Source organism: Chaetodon trifascialis, chromosome 20 (assembly GCF_039877785.1).
Source record: "Chaetodon trifascialis isolate fChaTrf1 chromosome 20, fChaTrf1.hap1, whole genome shotgun sequence".
In the NCBI taxonomy this organism is placed as follows: Eukaryota; Metazoa; Chordata; class Actinopteri; order Chaetodontiformes; family Chaetodontidae; genus Chaetodon; species Chaetodon trifascialis.
The window spans coordinates 12,017,606-12,042,770 of NC_092075.1; the positions used below are offsets into that span (position 1 = coordinate 12,017,606).

General features: G+C 43.0%; 1 protein-coding gene across 3 annotated transcripts; it reads left to right on the forward strand.

Moving 5' to 3' along the window:
* The first annotated feature begins 153 nt into the window (after positions 1-153).
* On the forward strand, positions 154-25,063 carry rc3h2 (ring finger and CCCH-type domains 2). Of its 3 annotated transcripts, none has more exons than XM_070988627.1 (20): positions 154-423; positions 7,171-7,499; positions 7,597-7,714; positions 8,316-8,549; positions 9,456-9,631; positions 11,157-11,357; positions 11,543-11,675; positions 12,438-12,556; positions 13,695-13,807; positions 14,200-14,514; positions 14,865-15,067; positions 15,162-15,475; positions 15,810-15,956; positions 17,151-17,288; positions 18,166-18,330; positions 18,425-18,674; positions 18,990-19,074; positions 20,214-20,421; positions 20,535-20,698; positions 20,811-25,063. In XM_070988627.1, the coding sequence occupies exons 2-20, from the start codon at positions 7,269-7,271 to the stop codon at positions 20,956-20,958; spliced, it is 3,462 nt and encodes a 1,153-aa protein (XP_070844728.1). In that variant the 5' UTR covers positions 154-423; positions 7,171-7,268; the 3' UTR covers positions 20,959-25,063. The 3 variants fall into 3 exon arrangements, with proteins under 3 accessions (XP_070844728.1, XP_070844729.1, XP_070844730.1); XM_070988628.1 differs by having other exon boundaries at positions 15,165-15,475; XM_070988629.1 differs by having other exon boundaries at positions 20,535-20,829.
* The last annotated feature ends 102 nt before the right edge of the window (positions 25,064-25,165 follow it).

A 25,165-nucleotide genomic window follows, 5' to 3' on the forward strand; every position in this document is an offset into this window, starting at 1 on the left:
CGCGTCTCGGGCGGAGTGTGATGCGGAGCGGGGTGCAGCAGCTCTCTGCCGGTGCTGCAGCCCGGTGCTGGTGGTGAGTGTGAGGCGCAGTTCAGGCACCATCACCGGCGGAGCGATACCACCATCTCCTCTCAGCTCCGGCTTGTCAAACCCAGAGTGTGTGGCTCACTGTACCTGAGCGAACGTGTCCGTCATACAGTGTCGGAAAGGGGGGCAGAGGATCAAAGCTGGACCAAGGGACCTGCCTCTGAAAATGCTCTGAAATGCAGTTTCACATCGCTCTCGCATCACGAATGATCTCTCTGGCCTGGCTGCTGCGGTTGTTTTGCAACTGATGAAGATTTTATTATTATTATTATTATTATTTTGATGCGCTTCTGTGGATGAATATGTTTATTCTGGGGCTCTGGTGTAGAGCGTGAGGTAAGTGACTTATCCAGAGGTGCGCGCTACTTTCTCCTGCTCCTCAAATCGAGGTGTTGTTTGATTTGTGCACAGCCTTTGACATTTTGATCCCAGAATTGGACTGTTGTTATTGTTGTTGTCCTCAGCTGAAAATGATGATGGCTTTGCAGCTACAGATTTCAGAAATCATAATATTATTCCTCGGAAGTATTGGGCTACAAGCTCATCACTAATTTCTGCAACTGGTGCTGATGGAAGACTATAAGAAGGCTGATTGTATTGAAATATGGGCCCATAGCTCATAGCCAGCTACGAAGGCAAACCAGGGTTTTCTAGAAAGAGTTGAGGCAGTCATTGCTGTAAAGCAACGTGGAACTGTAGATATGCTGCTGCAATGGTGGAGAGTGAGTGATGTTACCTCCCATGCATGATGATAGGAATTTGCACAAATGTGAAATTTCTCTCAAAGTGACTCCTGAGCCACGGCAGAGCAGCTTCCAAGTTCAGGTGCTGCATATTATTTACTGGAGCCTTCAGTCTGAAATGCAGCACTGCCATCATAAAGTTTAAGTGTGCAGCAGCCTGTCATGTTGGAGGCAACTATAACCTGCTGATTTGCAACTGGGAGCAACCTGATATTCTGACTATTTTATCCATGGCTGCAACAACCTGATGGTTGACGAAGATTGCATAAGTCTTGCTTGCTCTTGACACTGCAGAGACATCTCACAGGTGCATTAAAGTAGGCCTATACTGTATGTGCTGTATAAAACAGCAGCTCGAGCGCTGTATGGTTGCCCTGCCGCCCATCCAGAAACTACCCCCACACACTGTGATGACAGGCGTTATGAATAAATAATCACACAGACCCACATATCCCCACTGTACACTCAAAAACAACGGAGCAGACGTGCTGAAACAACTGTAGTAACCCTGTAATGAATAATGGAATGAAGCGTTTTCAAATAGTACAGGAAAACTATGTGATTTAGCTTCATTTCAGCGTAGCATTTCCATGCAGAAAATTCTAAATGATGTGCATGATAATGCCACTACATGATGGGATTTTCTGTCATATGGACTGCGGGTGTGCTGCTTATACTTTCCAGAGTGCTATAAACTTGAGTTTGTGTGTCTGTTGAGTGTTTCAGAAGATTAACAAGCTTCATCAGCTCTCAGTGTTAAAGTTTAACCTTCTCTTCATCATTTACCTGCCTGCTGTGGTTACAAGCATTGCTTTCACTTTACAGCTGACAGGTGCGGCTTCCTGAGCGGCTAGAGTAGAAAAGTTTTTGTTCGTATAAACGCAATCTGGTTTAATTTGTTTCACTTGTGTGTATTCTCAGATAAAGAGTGTAGTGTTTCCCTCAGGCTTCTTTTTTTGCTTGACTTTAAACTGATGATACGGCGTCTCAGTTTTTTATTTCAGCAGTATGGTGGGTGTGAAGTTTCCGTCTTGTTGTGCTGTACCCACCATGTTGTTTCCAGAAGGCTGTGTTGAACGCTCCACAAGTGCATTTATGTTAAAATTCTGGTTGTAGTTCAGGGGGCTGTGTTGGGCATGCAAGACATAGTTGGGGAGGAATTCAAAAGGTCATCGGCACATTTCTGAAAGTGAAGAGAAGTGAGTCATGAGAAATATTTCAGTTTTTTTTAATACCAACACGGGGTCATTAAAACAGTGTGTGATGCACATGTTTCTCAAAATGAGTAAATTGCAGAAGTGATTACACAAGGGGTGTTTTAAATCACGGAATGAGGCTATAATCATTTATGTGTTTATTGCTCTGTGCTGATTTACTTCATGAGAGGCAGTAACTCAGCTGCTGAGGAGTTTTTTTCTTGAATCAATTGTCTTGATTTCAGAAATCTTTGGCTCTGGTGAAAACACCAGCCTGAGTTTACCGATCTAGTGACATCCTAAATGGTTATGTGCATATTCTTGCACACACACACACACACACACACACACACACACACACACACACACACACACACACACACACACACACACACACACTATATGGAATGTTCTAATTTTGGGGTCACAGTGACAGTGAGAAGGAGCCTGGGGGCCTCATATTACTCCAGATTCCTCTGCTTCAGGTCCAACACATGCTCTGTGGAGGTGTGTGAGTGCATGTGTGAGTCCATGCATCCGCTTAAAATTCATTGTTGCATTCATGTATGTGTGCGGATGTGTAGTAGAAAGGTTTTGGGGTGATATGAGCATGACGCAGGGCTTACTGAAGCACCCTGAGACAGCTTGTCCCTCATTGCTGCCACTGATTGTTCTATAAACTGGTCAAACGTCTGACTTTTTGGGCATTTTCTTGCCTTTACTTGGTAGTTGATAGTTGAAATTGAAATATGAAACTTCCCATATAACACAGACCTATTAGTCACCATTTTTATACACAGATTAATGTGGCTCTGCTGTCCCTGATGTGTCTCTCTACAGTTCCAGGGGTACAATAGACATAACTGTGCCAAATCACTCCATTGGGCCTACAGAAATACTCAAGCCTGAGTTGCACAGTGACAATTAAATGTCATCTCACGCACAGTCAGAAACTCACGCCTGCGAGGATACGCAGAAAAACCAACATATACACACATTAAGTTTGAGGATCCCATAACGAGCACACCCATCCATCTTTATTAACTCCTCCTCCAACCATAGCCAAACATTAGGGTGTGCACCACTGTATTGCTGCTGCTTCCTCCTACTCTTTCTTTCAGTCCTTGCTTCTGTGGCAAAAACTTGGATTGTGAACAACCGACATGTGCAAGATTTTCATCCAAAGTTTGTCCCCCTGGCTTGATATTTTGGGAGCACTCTTGTAATCTTAGCTGAGGTTAAATCCTATACTTGATGCAAAACAGTTCTCTACTGAGCTGTACCGTCATGAGTCCACCTGATTTTTTTTTCTACCTGAGCTTTTGCTGGCAAAGCTCAAACGCGGTGAGCAATGTGAGACCGTCAACCTTTAGCCTTAAGTTGACCCAACCTCAACCCAATCGTGAGTCTCGTGTTGAGCCTAAACCAGAGTCCAAATCTAATAAACCTTGAAAAGTGAGGATGGGCCAAATGTCGGCCTATTGTTAGTCTTACCTTAATATTCTGAAAAACACCCTTCTAAGACAATCTATCTCTTTCTCTTTCTGTCTCTCTCTGTGTGAGACATGCCAAAGGAAACTCCAGATGCCCTCCCCCACACAGAGGGGGGGGGGGGCAAATGAGGACTCACTGTCCCGAGCCAGATGATAGCTCGCCAACTGTTGGCTGTAAAGACGCAATGTACTTCTCATCCTCCGCTCAGGGGAGTGGGTGGCTCAACAGGCCTCAACAGCAAGTCACTGCTTATGGGTCTCCAAAGCCTTCTCTCAGCAATTTTAGGGGTATTTTGCTCCAGAAAGTGGAAACTTAATGTGCAGCGTCTGTCTTGATGATTGGGTGTGTTTAAGATGGCACATCCTCCAACTTTTCCTGCACTACAAAGCTCTCTCTCGGTGAATTTCAGGCACGATTGACTAAAAGAATAGGAACGCGGCTTGTAGGTCGATTTCCTTATTTTATAACAGTCAGTGAGGGAGAGGAGCCTGATGAGGAAGTTGAGGTCTCCTGTAATAATACAACACGCCCACTTCTCCCTGTCACAAGACTGGGCTTATGACTGTGGGGGCTTTTTGTGTGTGTGTGCATGCATGTATGACTAGTGATCCATTCAGACAAGTAATGGAAGTCAAGAGTGCATCATGATATTTTTTACTCCCCATGTGCTGGGAGGTACTTATGCATATCATTAATCTGACAGTGTGACAGTGCACACTTATCCAGTTTGTGCCTGCAGGAGTAGTTTCTGCCAGACTTTTTGTATTCTGCCAGGGACTCTGCAAAACAGGATGAAGCTGTTGCTCAGAGCAGGAACAGGTGGCTGTCAACGTGACTGCAGCCAGTGAATCATGGTTAACAGTTGGCCCCAGAGTTTGCACCACTGCCGTCGCGGACATGCACAGAAAGAGAGTTTTAGTCGGGCTCACACGCCAGGATAAAACTCCCGTCGTCTCACTCTTCCCCCTGAACCCGCTTCACCACATGAGCGCTGCTTCACTCTTACTCACACGGTGGTTCGGCATCTTATGGGCTACTGTAGTCGTAATCGTTGTTATATTTGGGCTCCTCGCGGAAGGAAATATGACGCGCGAGGACGGAGCGGAGCTGTCCACGCGACCGAGGAGGCAATGCGGGCTCCGCGCGCTGCGGCCGGCTTTGCAGGTGCGTATAACTGCCTTTGTGACCAACACGTCGCCATATATTTGATGAGAAGGCATTAAAATGCTTTTTGTGTTGAAGCTCTGAGTGTATTTGTTGTTTATGCGATGTGATGTGACGTACAGCGCGTGCGTATTGCGCACAGTTCCTCTTCCTACTCTTTGCGATGGACTTTCTCTGCTAGCATGTTTCAATATGAACACGCGCTCTGTGCTAGCATGTTCATATTGTAAGAAAATTTGGTTTATTTTTCATAAAAGGTTTTTTTAAGCTCAGACACTTCCTTGTAAGCCTTTCTTTAACTCTTTACTTTTGGTTGTTGTTTTTCCAGACATGTAGCAGGGGGCGTTTCATGGACCACAAAGACACTGTAGTGTTTATAGACGAGTAAATACACGTTTCTTTGTACATTTTGCTCATGTAGTCAACACATGAAGGATCTCAGAATCACACACAGGTTGCAGCATATTTTAGTCAGTTAAAAGGTGCTTTGCCTTCTAATTTCCTTTCTTTTCTGTTTTTTACTTCCTCTGTGTTGATTGTTTTAATTTATGTCAAAGCCCATTTGATTAGATTTTTTTCGGTTTTTATAGCACCTGCTGTATCAGGGTTGCAGCTGTTATTGTGGTGAGCAGTTTGAACAGATGTAACAGACACTAAAAGCAACAGGTGCTGGCTGTCTGCACACAGTGTCCAAAATACTTTGCATAGTGGAGTCAGAAGGATGGTGCTCTTTTATGCTTGCATGTATTTTACGTGAGGTTTTGCTTTTGGTTAATGGGATGATGCATCAAAAAGCATACTGGAGGTTGTAGAATGAGTAACAAAATATCCTATTGCACCTTGCAGTGAAGTAGGAGGAGGAACATTTCCTGGAATTAAATGTTCTTCGAAGTAGAAAGTGGAAAATTAGAAAAAGTAAAGAATGAATCAATGCAGAACTTTTGTGATATGTTAGTGGACTTCAACAATGGCAAAGTGGCTTCAAAGCTGCAGATCTAAACAGACTGAAGCTGCTGTTTGGAAAACAGAGCTTCTCTTTTGATGCTACACATCTAAGTAAGTAACATTGTGAATCTTTATTTCAACTTCTCTGTCTCACCCGCAGTCTTGAAGTTGTGCTCACCAAAATAAAATATATAGATACAAAATTGAATTAGTCAGATGTAAAAGATGTTTGGTAACATTTAGTCCACATTTACATAAGCACTCTGGCCTACAAACTTGCCTTGAAGCAAGACGCGGGTATTATTCTGCTTTATCTGTCTCAACCTGCGGATACCGTCATCGTCTGCATGCTGATTTGATCATTCAGTGTTATTATGATTCAACCTTCATTAGGCAAGAGGGGGTTTGTCTTAAGGAGCAAAGTGGAAGTCTCAGTGATTCATGGGTGACTGATCTCACTCTCAAATTCATACTCAATCTTGGACCTTTACTTTGTATTTTTCTCCAAGAGGTAATTGTGTTCATCGCTGCTCTTAAATAATCTTTTACCTTTTTGTGCTCTCACAGCTATTAGGGTTCAGCCTGGCAACACTCATTTAATGAGTTTAGTCCAAACTCTATTTTACAAAATACATTTGTCAACTTTTATGATGTTGTTTAAAGAATATCCTCACCATGTTGGTAATGAAATGAGTGAAATTTGGACTACTGTACAAATTGCGTTCACAGCAAGGTCTTTATGGGCTGCCTTTTAATGCGTTGTGTGATCAGAATTTGGCAACTAGAGAGGGAGAGAGCACTTTTGTTGCCCACATTAGATGAAATAAATCTATGACTTTTATGGCAAGAGAGGCTGAAGTTTGCCTGTGTATTTCACTAAATGCTTACTTGGCTTGATAGAGCCCAAAGTATAATAATTCTAATGCTGCTCCTTTATTTGCTACACGCTAAGCACATAAAAAGAAGAGGACATGCTTCTTTGTATTATATTTTCTGATGTAGCTCACATACTATTTGTCTAAGTGATAATACAGCATGGAAAAGGTATTGATTTTTAAAGCTATGGTGCTAGTTGACAAATCTTTTATAACACATGCACACGATGCACATAATGAATTCTAATGGACTGTATAACAAAACTGTTAAGATTTAAGTTGCACATGTGGAGTTTTATGTGTTCTCTGTATTACGTTCTTCCATTATTTTGATTTGATATGGGGTTTTGAGTGCAAGTCCCAGAATGTGATGCTTTTATTTTATAGTGTAGCTATAGTTAAAGTTATGATATTATAACTGCATAGTTATTGCATTAATCTGAAGTGCCTTATTGTGCCGGTTAGTACTGAAACACTTGTGAATTGTTAAGTAGTTAACTGATTCATCAGCTTTCACAACTCATGAAGCATTTTTATTATCTCTTGTTCATAGACACATCAGTTAGTTACAGCTCTAGTGTCACTGCATTTTTACAGTATTGTGTCTATTCACGTTTCTGTGCATTGAAAAAATTACAGCGTAACTTTATGTCCTGTTCCTCGCAGTCATCGTCGGCACTGGCGAGCAGGAGCTGTTGTTGGGGCTCGTTGACATGCATTCCCCCTGAGCTTGGCGACTCCTCCCTCAGTGGTGTGGTGGCAGGATGCCAGTGCAGGCGGCCCAGTGGACAGAGTTTCTGTCCTGTCCCATCTGCTACAATGAGTTTGACAGCAGCGGCCACCAGCCCATCAGCCTGGGCTGCTCCCACACGGTGTGTAAGACCTGCCTACACAAACTGCACCGCAAGGCCTGCCCCTTTGATCAGACACCCATCAGCACTGACATCGACCTGCTGCCGGTCAACTGTGCCCTGCTGCAGCTGGTTGGAGCTCAGGTGAGTCAGGAAGAAAGAAGGCATCTGTATGTCGCACCTCGTTTTGTGTGTCTGTGTCTTGTAATTTGTGGATGCTCATGATGTGTGTGTCTCTTAGGTGCCAGATGTGCAGCCGGTGAGCCTGAGCTGTGCAGCAGAGGTTGAGAACTACGAGGTCTGCAGGGTGTGCGTGGAGGAGCTGGCTCTTTACCTAAAACCCATCAGCGGAGCAAAAGGTTCATGTGTGTGTGTTTGAGTTATGCGTGTGTGTGTTTATGGTAAATGTTAGAGTTCCAGTTTCATTCGTGGACATTTGTAAAAGAGAATGTAGCTCTTCGACTAAATGTGCGGGGGCTGCGTTTGAGCTGCTTGTGCAACTTGGCATCCATGCTTCTCACACTTCTAATGACGCCTGAAAGCTGCCGAGCTTTTATGATACTGAAGGAAAATTCAGCTCTTTACGTAACCAGACAAAATAAGATGAACCCTCTTGATAATGACCAGTAGTTTTTGGTTGTTTGTTCAGCCAATTCTGGGTGACGCTACTGTGGTAGTGGTCGTCATTTTTGGTGAATTCACAATGCGTCATGCCTGGTTCCCTAAGAAGCATGAACCATTGGTGGGGACTCAAAACACGATGAAGGCTCATCCCTTCCATGGAGAGGCCTTTGAATCCACCTACGTACACAGCTGGTTGCGTGCCATCCCTCTCAGGATGAAGGTTCTAGCTTTAAATTTAGACAAAATCGCTAAAATAAAAAAATGAATGCTAACTTAAAGTAAATGTTCTCATTGTGATAAAGATACAGTGTTTTACCACATAGCTGTCACCTGCAGGTGTGGCGACTCTGAGTCCAAGTGTGCTCAGCCGGCCAATGCAGAGGAAGCTGGTGACCTTGGTGAACTGCCAGCTGGTGGAGGAGGAGGGCCGTGTACGGGCGGTGCGGGCGGGCCGCTCGCTGGGGGAACGAACCGTAACCGAGCTCATCCTGCAGCACCAGAACCCCCAACAGCTCTCTGCCAACCTCTGGGCAGCGGTGAGGGCACGGGGCTGCCAGTTCTTGGGACCTGGTGGGTGTGCATGACACAAAGCATACACATATCATCGTCATGCTTCAAGCATGTACACGTACGGTAAATCTGTGAGGCAATGCATGTGATTTCTACGGCATTTACATGTAAATAATCTAAATGTGTCATTGTTTTGTAGATCTGAATGAGACTTGCATTAACATTTTGACAGTTAGGGTGAAGCATTTGCATCTGAGCTTTTTGAGGCAGTATCGTTTAAAAGAGTTCACTTGATGCAAACTTCTGTAACCTGAACTCGTACTCGTAAAAGCCATGTGACGCAGGTCTGGGAAGAATGTGTCATTTAAATACAAACCATACCATTCACAATAGTCCTTCTACATTGTTAATATTTGTTTTGGTTCATTTTTTCATACAACACTAACTGTTTCTGAGTTACTGTTTAGTCACTATACTGTACACACATATTGCCGTAAGACTGCTGAGTGCTACTGAGATTATTTGACTGTTGCTGTTGCTGTAGCAGTTTGAGGTGTGAATTCAAAGGAACTGGTAGCCTTTTAGTTGACTGGACTTGTTGTATCCAGTAGTTGCCTTTTGAATCGTCTGTGAAAACTGCCTCATAAAACGTGCTGGTGCTGGTACCCGGTGTCCTGTGATGATTACTCATAGGGCAGATTCTGACTGAGAAACTGTTTCTCATCATGATCACAGAATGAGTTCATTAAAATGTCTGAGGACACCTGGTTCTAAGAACTTCTAGGTTAGATAGATTTGCTTCTTGTTTGTTTGTGTTTGTTCAGAATAGGAATTTAAAGTATGTATTATCTGCAGTGTTTCCATGCATATCCATGCTCACCTGTATCTTCTTGCTGTCTGTTTCTCTTCACTATCTGTCCTTTGCTGCTTGTATCCCTACACCCCCCTCTCACTCTGCCTCATCAGCTATGCAAGAAGATGCACTTAAGCTGGTTTTACTGGCTCTGGAGGACGGCTCAGCATTGTCCAGGAAGGTGTTGGTTTTGTTTGTAGTCCAGAAGCTTGAAGCCCGGTTCCCCCAGGCCTCCAAAACCAGTATAGGCCACGTGGTGCAGCTTCTCTACAGGGCCTCCTGCTTCAAGGTACAGGCTGCATGAATGAGCAGACACACATAGATACACAACAAACCCAAGAGTATGCGCACAGTCACTGCTTCATTCAAAAGACAAAAGAAGCTATCCACAGCTCTCTGAATGTAGTCTACGCCAAACTCAACAAAATAACCTCAGTTCGCTGCTGTCCCAAGAACCCAAGCCATAATAAATGACCTGATTAGATGAAGGGTATTTAAATAGATCCACCACATATCCCTTTACCGCAGAGATGGAACTTCAAATGAATACTTTTTTTACGTCATCAGTTACAGAGGTGTTTTCCAAAACTGTCATTCATGTCAGTTTCCACTCAAGAAGCTTGCTTAAATTAAGATAAACAAAAACAACGATCTTCTCAAAATTACTCAAGGGAGCTTCGGAAAACCCCTCATCAACTGTGGATTGTTCTCCAGCTTTACGTGACCCAGTCTGACATTGAAATTTTGTCACTCCCTAATCGGGTTTCTTGTACAGCAAGTATCCTCTATATTCTGAAAGTCATGTTTATAATAAGGATATGGGCTTCTGTGGATGTATTTTCTGTGTGTGTATTTTAGTGCCTGTTATCTGATGACAGACATCGCTGGTAGGGCAGAAATGCCAGCTATCTGTTGGTGATGTAACAGCAGTCTATATTTGCCCTTGTTGCCCCGCCTTGCAGGACAGAGACAGACAGCGCAGAGATGGAGAGAAAGATAGATGAAAGTGCAGGAACAGAGAGAAAAGCTGACAGAGGATGGACAGCAGCAAGAGGTCGGCTAAATGAAATCCGATTCTGTTCGATTATGATTTTGACCGTCGAGCTTGGCAGATTTGTAGGTGACAGCTGTGTGTCGGTGTCTTGTGATGATTACTCATAGGGCAGATTCTGAAAAGGGGAGAATCCCCTTGCCTGATCTGAATTTGAGTTTATTAGTCTGAGGACACCACATAAGGACAAAGTCACTGGTCGGTAAATTCATTTACATTTAACCGGAAAATCTCTTAGAACTTGAGACGTCCCGCGACAAAATGTTTTATTTTGAAGGAATAAGTTTGCCCGAAATGAATGTTTCATTATCTCACTAGCGACTCAGTCCAATGTCACTGGAAACATATAAACATTGAAAAGCTCCAAACAAGTCATGCAGCATGTTGATTTTTAAAAAGTTATTCTAACTAGAGGATTGCATCCTACAAACAAACTATGACACAGATTTAATGATTGTATAGAATTAAAACATAAAAAAAATTATAAAGCTTGACATACCAGCCCAGATGCCAAAATATTAAATTAGCAGTCATTTACTACATTTTAAATGTCATGTATGGAATATGCAATTCATTTGGGCTGAAGTGAAAGACTGAGTGATTATTCTTCCGTTTGTTCGGTACATTTGTCCAGACAAAGGCTCACAGGAGATAATAATCTCTTCAAACCCTCCGTCTCTTCCTCATCCTCCGTCTCTGCCTTCTCTCAATTCGCTCTCTTTCTTACTCTCTATCTCCCTCCACCGTCTGCCCTCTGTATCAGGTGACCAAGCGTGACGAGGACTCCTCACTGATGCAGCTGAAGGAGGAGTTTCGGACGTACGAGGCTCTGAGGAGAGAACACGACGCTCAGATTGTCCACATTGCCATGGAGGCGGGCCTACGAATTTCACCTGAGCAGTGGTCTTCTCTGCTGTACGGAGACCTGGTGCACAAGTCACATATGCAGTCTATCATTGACAAGGTACCTGTATGATTTGTATGCTTGAGATTCAGCATTCATTCTTGATAAACGCACTTTCACATGGTGAGTAGGTCAGTAGGATTTAGCAAGCCTCTGGGGAACAGGACAAATAGGACAAATGCATTTATGTATTCTTTATCTATTATTTTCAAAGACTCAGTCTCCTCTTCTATCTTCTGCTCCAGCTGCAGTCTCCAGAGTCGTTTGCAAAGAGCGTTCAGGAGCTGACAATCGTTCTGCAGAGGACAGGAGACCCTGCCAACCTCACAAGCCTCAGACCACACCTAGAGCTACTCGCCAACATAGACCACAACCCAGGTGCTTCAGTTTGTTTACAGTCTTCATCTGAATGAATGCTAATGAGTCTGACTGACTAACACTTCTCAGAATAAGTGGCTCATCCGGTTCCTCAAAATTTGAAGCTGTGGCACTCACATACCAAAATGCAGTTAACAAGCACAGAAAGAGAAGATTAGAACTACAGATTCATCTTGTGTGTGAAACATTTATTAATCAAAGCACAATCACAAGAAGGTTGTGTGATACTCATATATACTCTGTGTTGTGGTGCTCTGATAAACTTAGTTATTATATTGTGAAACGACAGAGCTGTTGGATGGATTACCATGACATCTGGTCCCTTTTCATTTAGATTCTCTGTCAGCTTGACTGTGTGTGCAGTGCTTGCAAACATTAGCATGCTAACACACAAAACTATGTAAGATAGTGGACATGGTAGACATTATGTCGTATTAGCAATGTCACTCTGAGTATGTTAGCATGTTGATGTTAGCATTCATCTCAAAGTACTGCTATCCCTAAGTACAGCCTCACATGGCAACTAGCATGGTTGACACTAAGTCTAATTATTTTATACTTTATTACAAACATTCTCTTCTTTTGGTGTCCTTTTTAGTTAGCATACTGCATCATGGAGATAATGACGAAAGAGCACGTGTCCTAACCCAAAAAGTCAGTCAGCTAGAGTTCTTCCTTGGCTTGCTGCTGCCTGAGCCTTTTTGGACATGCACAGTGAAAAGAGTGGCTACTGAAGAGACTGTGTTGTTGATCTGTGTGCAGATGCCCCGGCACCGTCATGGGAGGAACTGGAAAGTGTAATGCTAGCTGTGAAGTTGGTGGTTCACGGACTGGTGGAGTTCATACAGAACTTCAGCAAGAAGAGCCACGACACTCCACAGGTACGCCGATGTGGTTGGAGGAGATCGTAACATTTCTAATCTTTGAATGGACAACAGAACAATGCAAGAAATGAGATGGGCTGCAGGAAGTGTGAGAGATCATGGTATATGAGGAGTGAAAAAGGGCAGAATAAGGACAATCCTGGGAGGAGAAGTTGTGCTGCTGCTCCATCCAGACACCATAGAAGGTGTTGTTCAGGGTCCAGCAGCACACTTTGTTCCTCCTGGCTCTGGCTTCTAAGATAATTTAAAGGACATGTTGTGGTCTCTGACCACTAACAGCAGTAAAGTTTTAACCGACACATCAACATTAAAGTAACTGTTATCAGATAGTGCTGCTGGAAGCTGGTCTCTAGCAGTGCATGCAGCACAGTGAAGTGAATAGAAGCTGCAGGTGTCCTGTGTGAATGAGCTGATGTCAAACAATGTACAGGAAGTGAAGTTTAAAAGAAACACGAAAAACAAGTTCAGTTCCAGACACAGATTCCAGATGAGTCCGTCATCATTCTTGGCAAGAAGAAAAGCTGGCAGCTCTTTTCAGGAATTAATTCAGAAATCTTTTGTTAAAAACATTTTCTTATTCTTCTATGAACCTGCAGAGCAACCACAAGGTGACTGCCCTCACCTTTACCCGTTGGTTTATATCAGGAAGTGTTTTTGTGTGTTTCCCTTGGACGCAAACCATTTTGAAATGGCAGCCCTATCATAAACACTACACCTGTCCGCCATAGAGAATGTACAAAGGAGGGTATTATGTTTTTAAGTTTTATAGAGTTTAGCAGCTATAGTTTGTAGTCTGTCCATACCTGTTTGTGGGCTTTGACTTCTGCCATCCAGAGTCATCAGATTTTGAGACTTTTGCCTTTCTAATGAGTTGTAACAGTTTAGAGTAAACATTAACTAACATCTTGACGTGAACTTTACTCTTATAACTCATCATTGTTAATTGCAGCCATGTTTTATGACAGCTATCAAAAGTAATAGTCATACACTATGTTTTATTTTAGTGTTTCAGCAATATAACAATATTAAACAGATGTGCCAGGAAAAGAAAGAAAATGCTTTTGTGCTTAGGAGGAACAGAGGAGTGAGACTTGAACTGAACAGTTATCATTCATTGTATCTGTGCATTTTGCAGCCTCAGGCAAACAGCAAGTACAAGACCAGCATGTGCAGAGACCTTCGTCAGCAGGGAGGCTGTCCCCGGGGAACCAACTGTACATTTGCACACACGCAGGACGAGCTGGAGAAGTGAGTGAGCACACACATACACTCCGAAAGACTCCCTGTTCACTCTATTTGAGATCATCCAGTCATCCAATTTTTCCTTTAATAATTAGATTAAAAAATACTTATGTTTGACATAAGTCTGCTGGTCCCACCGTGGGAGTTGTTCTGTTTTATAACTGCAAAGTGACACTCTATTAATTGAAGTATCCATGCATGAGGAAGACTCATAAGTTGATGAAGTGAAACAAATATCTACGTTGCATTGTGTGTAGCCTGAGATGCACTTACTCTGCCCTGTGAAAAAAGACCTTTTCTCTCTTCTCTCATCTGTGCCCACTCAGCTTTTCCCAATCAGAAACATAACCTTTCTCCACAGTGCTGATTTTTCCTGTTGTCCCTTCCTCTCCTTACAGATTCAGACTGAGGAACAAGAAGAGCAGCAATGTGGGCCGTGCCTTCCCTTTAGCGCCAGGAGTTATGGGTAAAACCTTCACTGTGGAGGCCAGCATCCACACAGATGTGTCTACAGGGGTGGGCCAGGGGCTCAAAGGCACAGGGGAGAACACAGCCACCCTGACAGAGGGAGTGCCTGGTCTGACTCACCCCCAACTCATCTCCAGAGGGGCTGACATGATGGAGGAGATGAAGAGGGTGGTGCCAAATGGATCCAGTGGGGCTAACGGGTCCAACGGGCTATCTGGCACCAACAGAAACACGTCAACTGAACAGTAAGATTATTCATCTGCTTACACACTGAGTCAGATTTGTCTAAATAGATGATTGCAAGCATAGATATGCATGCATGGTTCCAAGCTTTGTGCATTTTTTTTGGTTAGATGTAATGAAAACTGTGGTCATTCATTTACATTTGAACAAATGCAGTCAATCCACATTTCCATGTCACCTGGTGTGTGGATTTGCACACACTGGATATTTGCATATGACTGCGGCAGAGAAATAGTGCTTCATTAACAATGTATGTGCTCTTGGGAAGGTGTCACGTTAGGAATGTTTAACTCAGCCTGAGGGGCATTCACATATTCATTCTTTGTCTCATTGTTGTCATTCTGTCCATTAGGAAGCCCATCTCTCCTCCCAGGACTCCAGTCAGCCACTCGTCAGCGTCATCTCCCTTGACAACAGCTGGACGGGGTGATGGTGGCGCTCCTATGCCCAAACATGGTCAGTTCATACTGCGTGCACCACATCCTTCTCAGGCGTCAGAGCTGTACTATCAGGAGTCCCACTCCGCATACGACACGGCCCATTATCAACCCACCTGTGAGTCCAGTCGTGAATATAAGTTTGAATAAAAAAAAAAACAACTTTATCGTTCACGTGGAAAAGTGTAAATCTTATCTGATCTCCTCTCCAGCAGGTTCCTACTACCCATCTACTCTTCATCCTCCTCACAAACCCTGCATGGCTCGGTTTCTTCGGTCCTCTAACGTCCCAGAATCCTCCATGCCGCCCTCGATTGGTCCTCAACCATCTCCCTACCCCAGTGACCCTCAAACATCACACCCACCTTCCTCATCTTCGTCGGGGTACCCACCACACCCGCCTAGAGATCGGATGGGACCTCCTGCCTTCCACCCCCACCCGGGGCAGCCTCAGTATGGGCCTCTGGCTCCTGCTCATGGTGTTTATGCTCCCCTCTATGACAGCAGGAGAGTATGGAGGCCTCAGGTGAGCCTTCTGTTAATTATCACGTTACTGTGTTAATTTGATCAGTCTGTCATTTATATTAACTAAATCCAGGAGGTCCTGTCATATCACTCCAATTTCAGCATCACTGCACTGGTTTCTCATTTCGTTCAGAATAAATTTTAACTTTTTATTGATAACCTTCAAGGTCATCCATGATCTGGCTCCACATTATATTAAAAAAACTTCTAACCCCTTAAAGCCAAATCAGGCCCCTAAAATCAGTTGATCAAAACCTGTTAGCTGTACATGCGCCACATGACATTTTTTTTTAATCCTTTAATCTGGATTATGATGATGATTGTTATGATTACAGCTGTACCACAGAGAGGATGCCAGGAGTAACTCACTGCCTCCAGAGGTGCTTCATTCCTCCGTCTACCAGCCTCCACTCAGGGAGAGATTCAACTCTCTAGACAGCAACTACTGCTCTGGAGCTGAACACCGTGCAGGGCTACACAGGGTAGGTGAAACAATGCATGTCTTATATTAACGCCAATCAGTTGTTTGAGTGACGTTTATTTCAATGTTGACATTTGCGGTGAAAGCACAGTATGTATTTAAAAACCTTCATGATTTAAAAGATCATATTTTAATTATTGATAATCCACTTTGAGCCTTTCAATAATTAAAAAATAATGCTCTCTGCAGAGGGTCGTTTCCTTTGTCTCAAGGTCATGGAATGTGACTTGTGTGGTATCCAGTTTGTCCAGTCAAAGCACCTGTTTTAATTGATGTGATTACATTGCAAAGATCTATTTCTGCATTCTATTCAGTAAAATCTCTGTTCCTTCCGTTTCTCTTTTCACACCCACATATCATCTCACCTCTACCTTCCCTGCCAGCCACAGAGCTGCAGTATGTAACTTCAACCTCCTCTGTAGTCCTCCCACTTCTCACCCAAATATGTCTCTGCCTCCCCCACTCATGTCTCTCCTTCTCACATTATTATATAGCATTACCGATGTGACTGCTGCAGTACTACTGTATATTTTACCAATAATGCTGTATGCCACATTACCTGTAATGAAGGTTTATGATGCAGGACACAGTTTACACATTTTTAATTTGTAGAATTTTTATGTAATTCAGGACTAAAAATAGCAAATAACCAAAAATAACATATTACCTAAGTATGTTTTTGTGTGTCAGTTTAAACAGAACAACCAATATATATATATATATATTTGTTTATACAAATAAAGCCACTAATAGCTACACTCTCAGAAATAATGTTTGAATAAACAGCTTGAGTCTAAATAAAGCCAAAACATTAGAAGCTTGACTATTATTTATTGTAGCTGCATTACACTGCATTACACCACACAGCTGTTTTTATTGTTTCCACCCCCACATCTTCAGAAAAGGCTCCACCGACTGCCCCTGATGTCTAGACCCACACCAAACATGAAATGCAATCAGAGCACCTAAACTTGGAGAAGGATGGTGGAAGATTGATTACAACTTTGACACTGAAAACTCAAAGTACTGTAGTAGTATTGAGTTGTCTATAGTAGTTATCACTTGTCATTCGTGGTTTGAGCCAAATGTGTTGCCAGCTAATGGTATTAATGGTTTAAATACATTACTATGTCTAGTATAAGTGTCTGTTCTTTTTTCTGCACTGTTCCTGTCCTGTCAAATGCTCCCTTATCAGGATTATGGCCGTGTTCCTCTGGGCTATGAGGATCTGTTCAGAAGGAAGCAGGAACAGTGGGCTCATCATCACCACCATCACAACGCCAACAGGCCCTCCCAGTCCTCCCCCATTTTCACCATCGATTTTGGAGCTGAGGTATAAAGCATAAAAGAGAGTCAACCTGTGTACATACAGAGCAATGTTAAGGGTGTTTATAGGCATGACAGTGGAAATCAAAATGTCCTGACCATGACCAGTTTTATGAATAGTGTCACTGCATCCACCTTAAAACTGAAAGTAATAAATTGCTTGTGTATTTTGCCATTTTAAAGATATGTAGGATTGAATTCCCATCCCAAAAGCTTGCGCTTCGGCTCTGTCCAATGCTATTTAAGTGGGAGATAGTTGCTTAGCAACTGTGGAGGAAGATATCATAGCAATACACAATTGTGGCATGTGTGTGTGTGTGTGAGAGAGAGAGAGAGAGAGAGAGAGAGAGAGAGAGAGAAAGGGAGGGAGAGAAAGCAAGAGGAGGGACTTTAACAAGCAGTGACTCAGGCTTTCAGCTGAGTAAAGCTTTGTTTAGCAGCACGTCTGATATGATATTGCAAAGACATCTGCTTTAAAATTGAGCACTTATTAAATAAACTGCAAGGACTTTTTAAGTGTTTGTTTAATGATTCCAATTTAATTTTGATGCCTCTGCATAACAAGCATAAGCAAACAAGACCATCTGTGAAAGAGACCGTTTCCATTTAATGATATCCGTGATTGCCACAGGGAGGGCAGCAAAGTGGCAGCAAGTCAGCACCGGCAGTGGCAGCAGAAATTCAAATGAGGTGTATGAGCCTCCTAAAACGTACACCTTATCTGTGAGACTCATTTCACATGTGACAGTGTCCTTTCTTTCATGCATTAACTATGTGGCAGGGAGCATGACCCATGCCCCATGTATTGTGCAAACACTGCCACTGTACTTTCTCTCTCTTTAACAACATGGACACTTTTAGAAATGTCTCTCTCTCTCTTTCAGCATGTGGAGAGCAGTGGAGGCCAGTGCGTGGGGTGCAGGTTCAGAGGCGAGGAAAGTTTAGCGCACTACTCTCCGTGGTCCTGCGGTACCATCGGCCCTTGCCTCAGCCCCTTTGAGCCCGAAACGCTCACACACACCTCGGCTCACTCCTGCTCAGAGCACTCGGTGAGACTCTTCCCACAGCAGCAAGCCGACACGTCTAAGGACAAATGTGTATGTGGGCTCCTTTTCTAACAGCTTCCATGTTTCTCTCACACAGGAGCTGGACAGTAATGGAGGTGGAGGCAGTGGCGTTAGCAGTGGTGGTGTCGGGAAGCAGTGGCTGCACTCGCTGGATCACTACCGTCGCTTGAAAGACGAGGACCCCATCATTCCCTTTAGCGAGGGGCCCATTATCTCCAAGTGGGGTGCCATATCCAGGGCATCTCGCACAGGCTACCACACCACCGACCCTGTCCAAGCCACGGCCTGCCAGGGCAGCGCCAGCACCACACCCATCAACTTTAAAGGTGAGGAAGGATAGAAGAGCGGTATGACAGGTGTGGGACTTAAGGGAGTAGACAGCAGGAAGTGCAGCATGGAGCAGAGAGAGGAGGCAGAGGAAGGGGAAATGAAGACAGAAAATACGGCTTATTTTTCCTTGTTACATGATGAAACTGTGAAACAACTTGTCTGAGGAGAAGTCCTATGTCACCATGGTGATTTTCTTTGGATTTATTTATTTATTTGATCTGTTTTTTCTTGTTTTCAACTAAAGTTACATTTTTTTCATCCTGTTGCCGACATCCCCATTATTTCCATTTTTCTTTGCTTCTCTCTCAAAGATTACAACCCTCACCTGGATCATGGTGACTACAGGTGGAGCTCCAGAGGATCAGACTCTTCCAGCCACTCAAGTTTCCTAGAGAGGTACAACGCATTCACACCCAAACACACACACACACACACACACACACACACACACACACACACACACACACACACACACACACACACACACACACACACACACGCACACACATTTTGCCTTTCTTCTTTAATCTCATCTTATTTTCCTTAAAGGTCTTAAATGTTGTTGAATTATGGGGAAACATACAAACTCCAGATGGAAAGAAGTGAGAATTGATTGAACAGCTGGCTGTGGCTGTTGTGCTGTTTCTCTTACAACCACAAGCCCCCAGAAAGCAGTATTGGTTACATTTCTCTCTGCTTAAACCCTCTCTGGGCACACATGGAAGTTAACTCCTGATTGTTTTTAACACGTTTGCTCTTGCTGTTGCTCTCTCATCCCTCTCTCCTCTCGTACTGCAGTCGTTTCTTCTCAGTGGTCAGTCTGAAATTAGAGCCGCTAGCTGATTGGTGTAAAGGAGTCAGGCAAGCCCTTTGCACTGATGTCTCTAATGCACAGGACATAGTGGACACAGAGTTTTGTCATGTTGTCTTATATTTTATTTTATTGTACCTTCATTGTCATGTCTTCACTACGGAAGCAGAGAACAGAACTTGCAAATCTTCTGTTATCTCCAAAGAATTATCAAGGAATACACATTATTGATTGATCATCAGACTGTTCTTTAATCTTGCTCATTTATATACATGCTTTTTATGCCATTCAAACACCCACCAATGTGGGTAGTTACAGGCATAGAGGAACTGGAAAAGATTGCTCTATGCCAATAACACATCTGCTTTACAGTAAGTTGACCACTGTATGTCCCTTATAGTAGTTAACCATAATGAAAATACCTTCGTAAGAAATCACAAGGGCAGTCATTCTTACAATAAACGGCAGATTCTCATGAAAAGTCCATCTCATTATCTTGAGGTAGTGAGATAAATGAATCACAAGAAAACAAGCTTTTGCTATCTCAAGATAATTAGATAATTAACTCATGATCTTGAGATAACAGCATTAAAAAGTAATTGCACGCACAGCTGGACTCGGCTTCCATACTCCATGATGATGTCAGAGATATTAATAACAAGATATTTCAAAATGAAAAAAATGGGTGCAATAGTTGTCTGTTTCTGTGTTTTTATGGTTTTAGTGAGCAGCTGTGTACATCAGAGCTTCATGGCCGACGAACTTCCATAAGCAGTGGAGAGAAAATCACCTCTGACCTGCAAGCCCGTCAGACCTCCTACAGCCGGGACCGGAGCCGGGCCGAGAGCGAACCAGATCCGGATCGAGACATTGAGCTGGAACTGTGCGCTCTTGACATGGAGGATTCAGACCACCAGGAGATCAAGTGTCAGGTTGGTGTGATTATGTAAATCAGACCAGACTGATGGACTGTATACAGTCAAACACATTATTATTTCAGTCTGTTCAGGGGGAACATTTTGAGTGAAAGACCTCTATGTTTCAGGACTCTGTAGAGCTGGCCTCCTTGCAGTCTCAGGATGCTTCCCACCTCCTCCCACCTCCCTGCTCCTCTCCCCTCCTCTCTTCTCCTGTGGAGGAGCACCCCCAAACAGAGGGTCCTTCAACAGAGAAGTTGGATGCTCACCTGCTGAAAAAGATGGCCTTCAGGTGAATTACCATGGTAGCCAGTGTTGCACAGGAGTCGCCTTCGGCTTGATGAGCTGACCGCAGTCAAGCTTTCATTCCTTTCTTGCTTTCCTCCTCTCTTGCTGTTTTCCAGGAAGTCTCTTTCTCCTGGAGGGTTGGTCTCAGGAGGTCTGGGCGTGGGCAAGCTGGTGCTGAGGACTGGACCTCCTCGGCTGGGGGACAGCTCCACCCGGGGTTGTCCTGACACTCCCGTGACAGAGATGCTGCTCAATGGAAGCTAAGGGTCACAAAGTCAGACACTGACCTGCACCTAGCTAGAGCTGAGTCGCTTACCCACAACCAGATCCTGGTTAAGGGAATACCATTTAATTCCAGCCTTCATATATGTCAATCACATGCCTAAATAAAGCTTGACAAATATGGGTCAACAGTCTGTGCTGCGCCACATCACAAGGGGCAAGAGAAAACACATTGTCCTGCCTTGTAAGTGGTGATTTTCACCTACGTAGAATTTAGTGCTATCACTGTTTACGCCTTGTAAGGCACATGGCCAGTTTGCCCTTACTGCAGATGCTTGAACTGTGTTTGCAGTTTCAACCCCAGTCACAATTATGAGAAAGACTTAAACTGCTCTTACAGCATTTTCACGCGATTTTACCTAACTCCTGAGGTTTACACACCATCTAGTTTGTTGTCATTCAGCGTGGCTGACGAAGACAGACTTAACAACATTTCAACCAACATTGTTCAGAATATAATTTACTGTACCTAATTGCTCCTGGCTTGTGCTTGTTTCCACGTAGCGATCCAAAAGGCACATTAAACAAAACAGCGAGATTACTTGTGCAACCTGACAATTATTTTACATGTCTGTGCTATCATTTTACATGTTAATGCATTTGTTTCTATAAGCAAATGTGGCAATGCCATCATCCAGCTTGATGCCACAAGTTTAGTTCACAGCGTTTGTTGTATTGCTGCAAGTATTCCCTGAAAGATCACGAGGTAGATGTTCTAGTACTGAGAAGGAAAACGGTTAGGGCACTGGACCCTGCGAGAAAATAAAACACTGCAGAAAACAGAGGTCTTCACTATGCTGGAGCTCAAACGAGCCTCTGTCTTTTATCAGTCATACGACCTTAAATACTGACCTTCGAATTCCATTGACTGTCATGGGATCACAAAACACAATGAGACAGTCATGAACATTAAAATTTGCAAATGATTGTCTACCACTCAAGATCAAACAATCAGTGGAGGTCGGGAGGGATGGCAACAAAACAAAGATGTGTGTACACTCCTTAATCCACATTAGCCTGCATTACCTGTAACATCTTATCTTACTGCATAACTAAAGAACACAAAGCAATTCTTTTTGGAACAGACATTTTTTATGCTCTACTGCACATGGAGCTGATTTAGTAGATTTCTATACAAGCCACAAGAGCTCACAATCAATCTTAAAAACTGTTATTTCATCTCTGTGTGCCTGTAGTGGTTCTGGCATTTAATCCTGCTGACAAGTCGCACTGCTCTCTCTCTCTCTCTCTCTCTCTCTCTCTCTCTCACACACACACACACACACACACACACACACACACACACACGCAGTACAAGTATGCACAAGCTGTCATTCACACACAGTAGACACAAACATGCAATACAGTGGCCTTTCTCTCCTTGGTGTTACATAGACCTAAACGTTGGGCTCCTGTTCTGTTTCCGAGGTGTTAAGCCGTGATCTCAGACACCGAACACTGGAAATGACATTTTTGTAAGCCCCTGGCATTTTCTGTGCTTTCCAGTCCAGTCACCTTTCCATACAGTGTAAACAGTATCCAGAGGTCATGCGCAATGTTTCAAGCTGAAGCCTACAAAAGTGAGGGACACCACTTTTTGTGTTTCTTCGTGCTATTTCTGTGCTTGACCTTTTATTAAGTTTTTCGGTTTGTTTTCTTTTCAGCATTGCTAACTTCTGTGAAGTTGTTCGTCTGGATATTTTGTATCAGGATCTTTGTTACTCTTGTTTTGTTTGCTATGTTTTACATCATGGAGACAAAACTGCTTGTCCTGTCTTAATGTTCCTCTGTGCTTGCTGGCCATCAGCACGCTCTCTAGTTCACTGTAATTTTGTGCAATATGGGTGATTTCCATACAGCCCAGCCTCGCCTCACTCCCTTTTATAGACTTGAGGCAACTTGTCATGTGTGGCTTAGTCGTAATGACTGTAATGAATAACATGAAAACATTAATCCATTTTAGATGTACAGGATTTAAAGTCATGAAGACTGAGTGTGTTTACACCTATTCTTAATCTCATGAGATTTGTGTAGAATGAGAATCTTTGAATCTTTCAAGCTTCCTCTTAAAACTCCTCTCACCTTAGTAACTGTACCTATTCTGCAGTTATGTCTTTCCTCTCAGATTATACATGAAATCCCATTTTAGAGGATGGCAGAATGGCTGTACGTGTGAGGATTGCCCTTTTAATTTCACGTTCAAACTTTATAAACATGAATGAAAAATGAAATAGTGGACTGGTGACCTTTTTGGGGTTGTTCTCCCCTATCTGCCCTGGTGAAGCGGGTAGACCAAGTGAAGAATTGGACTGAACAATGACTCAATGTGATAATACTCTTTTGAAAACTCTCCAGTGTTGTGAAGGATTCATTTCTGAGATTAAAAGGCAAGAGCTGGCACAGGGATTTAGCTGCTCCAAGTCATGAAATTAGCCCAGCTACCTACTATCGCTCTGCATCTGTTTACAACTTCGCCTTTGAAGTCGTGTAACGTTAAGTGCCATGTTGTGTACAGTACAGTACAGTACAATCAATCCCTGCAATTTTCCTATAGCTTTTTCATATTCCTCCACTGTAAACTATGAGGAGGGGGAGGCTCAGTCAAGTGTGAGGAGTGAGACGCTTCTCTTGCAGTCCTGCTTTGTTCCATTAGAGGAGGCTACATCCTTGTCTGTCTTGAATCGCTCAGGGAAAGACTTAAGTTGCTCACCTACTTTGGCTTTTTGTATATTCATCACTTAAGTAATCTGTGGAAGTTTTTGCCTGAATCTCACTCGCTGATAACTGGCCCTTTCACCCAATGCATAAATGGGTTGCGCTGATTATATTGTTGTCAGTGTTTACTTTGCCAGTGTTTTCTTTTGCCTCTCAGTATCAATATTGGCTTTGCTATTCCTGTTCTCATGGGAAAGGGCTGGGCACTACTGTATGTAAAAACAGTATTGTGAGTATGGAACTAATGTCAAAGTGATACTCCCCTGTCTATAGAACACTGCTGTAGTGGCTAATTGCACTGCACTAATTCCCACGTCATCACTGCCAGCGGGTGCAATCTGCCAGTGAGAGACACCCCTAACCTCCCCAACTTTCCCTAACCCCACCCCCCCACTCCCCCGCATCCTGCATCCTGTGTCATGCATGCGATATAGTCCCTCTTGTGATGGCGGAGGAGTATTGATGATTCTGTAGTTGTGATACAACACACCCAGTGCTGTAAGAGTTCTGCACATGCCCACTGTGTGGCCACGTCAAGTGCTGAAGTTTGCTTGCAGCATTGTACTTGTTTGCTCATGAAAATTAATTATTGTTTAATAGAGATTATGTTACTATTATGACTATTATTGTTATTACCACATTTGGTTGTTGTTGCGGTATTTTTCTTCTTGGTATATTCTAAGTCTGCTTCTTTGTTTTGAATTTGACAATTTGCTGAAATTTTTTATTAGACCAGAAAGTGTCTCATTATTCTATATTATATGGGAAAAGCCTGTTTGTTGATCGTGAAACATATGATGAACTGATGTTTTCTGACTATTCATGTCTGTATTAGACATTTTATTTGCAAATCTATTGTTCGATTGAAATGTAAATGAACTATTAAGAGATGGTACACATCCGTCATTGTATACAGTCTGGCACCATCATTAGATGGACTTATAGTATAGACGCTCATTTATACAACCTGTGATAATCAGATATATTTAAATGTTTAAATCATTGGGGCAGTTGTGTAATGTTTCAGAATGAGGAAAGTAAAATCCTTTAGAGACAGCATATCTAAAACGTCCCCATAATGAATAATACTGTTACGTATTCCATTTATTTCCTTGGAAATATCGCATTGTGAAAGGTTTCCCTTTTACTTACTGTAAGGTAATGCAGGACTGGAGTAAGTCTAACCTATGCTTGATGAAACTGTTTGAGTATTGTTTGACTGACTGATGGATTCTCCTGTGCATTTTCTGACTTGTTCATCTGTATTACACTGACTTACAGACAGCTTGGCCAAGCAGCATACTGCTTCTGTGTTGCACTGAGAGATGAAGTCATGAAAAGGAAGATTTCAGCACATGAAATTGCATGCTACAATAAACAAACAACAAATAATGTTTCTTTGTGATTCTTGTCATTCAATGTAGACATTACAGCTATCTTTCTTTAAAACACAGGCTACTGTGAAGACTTGACC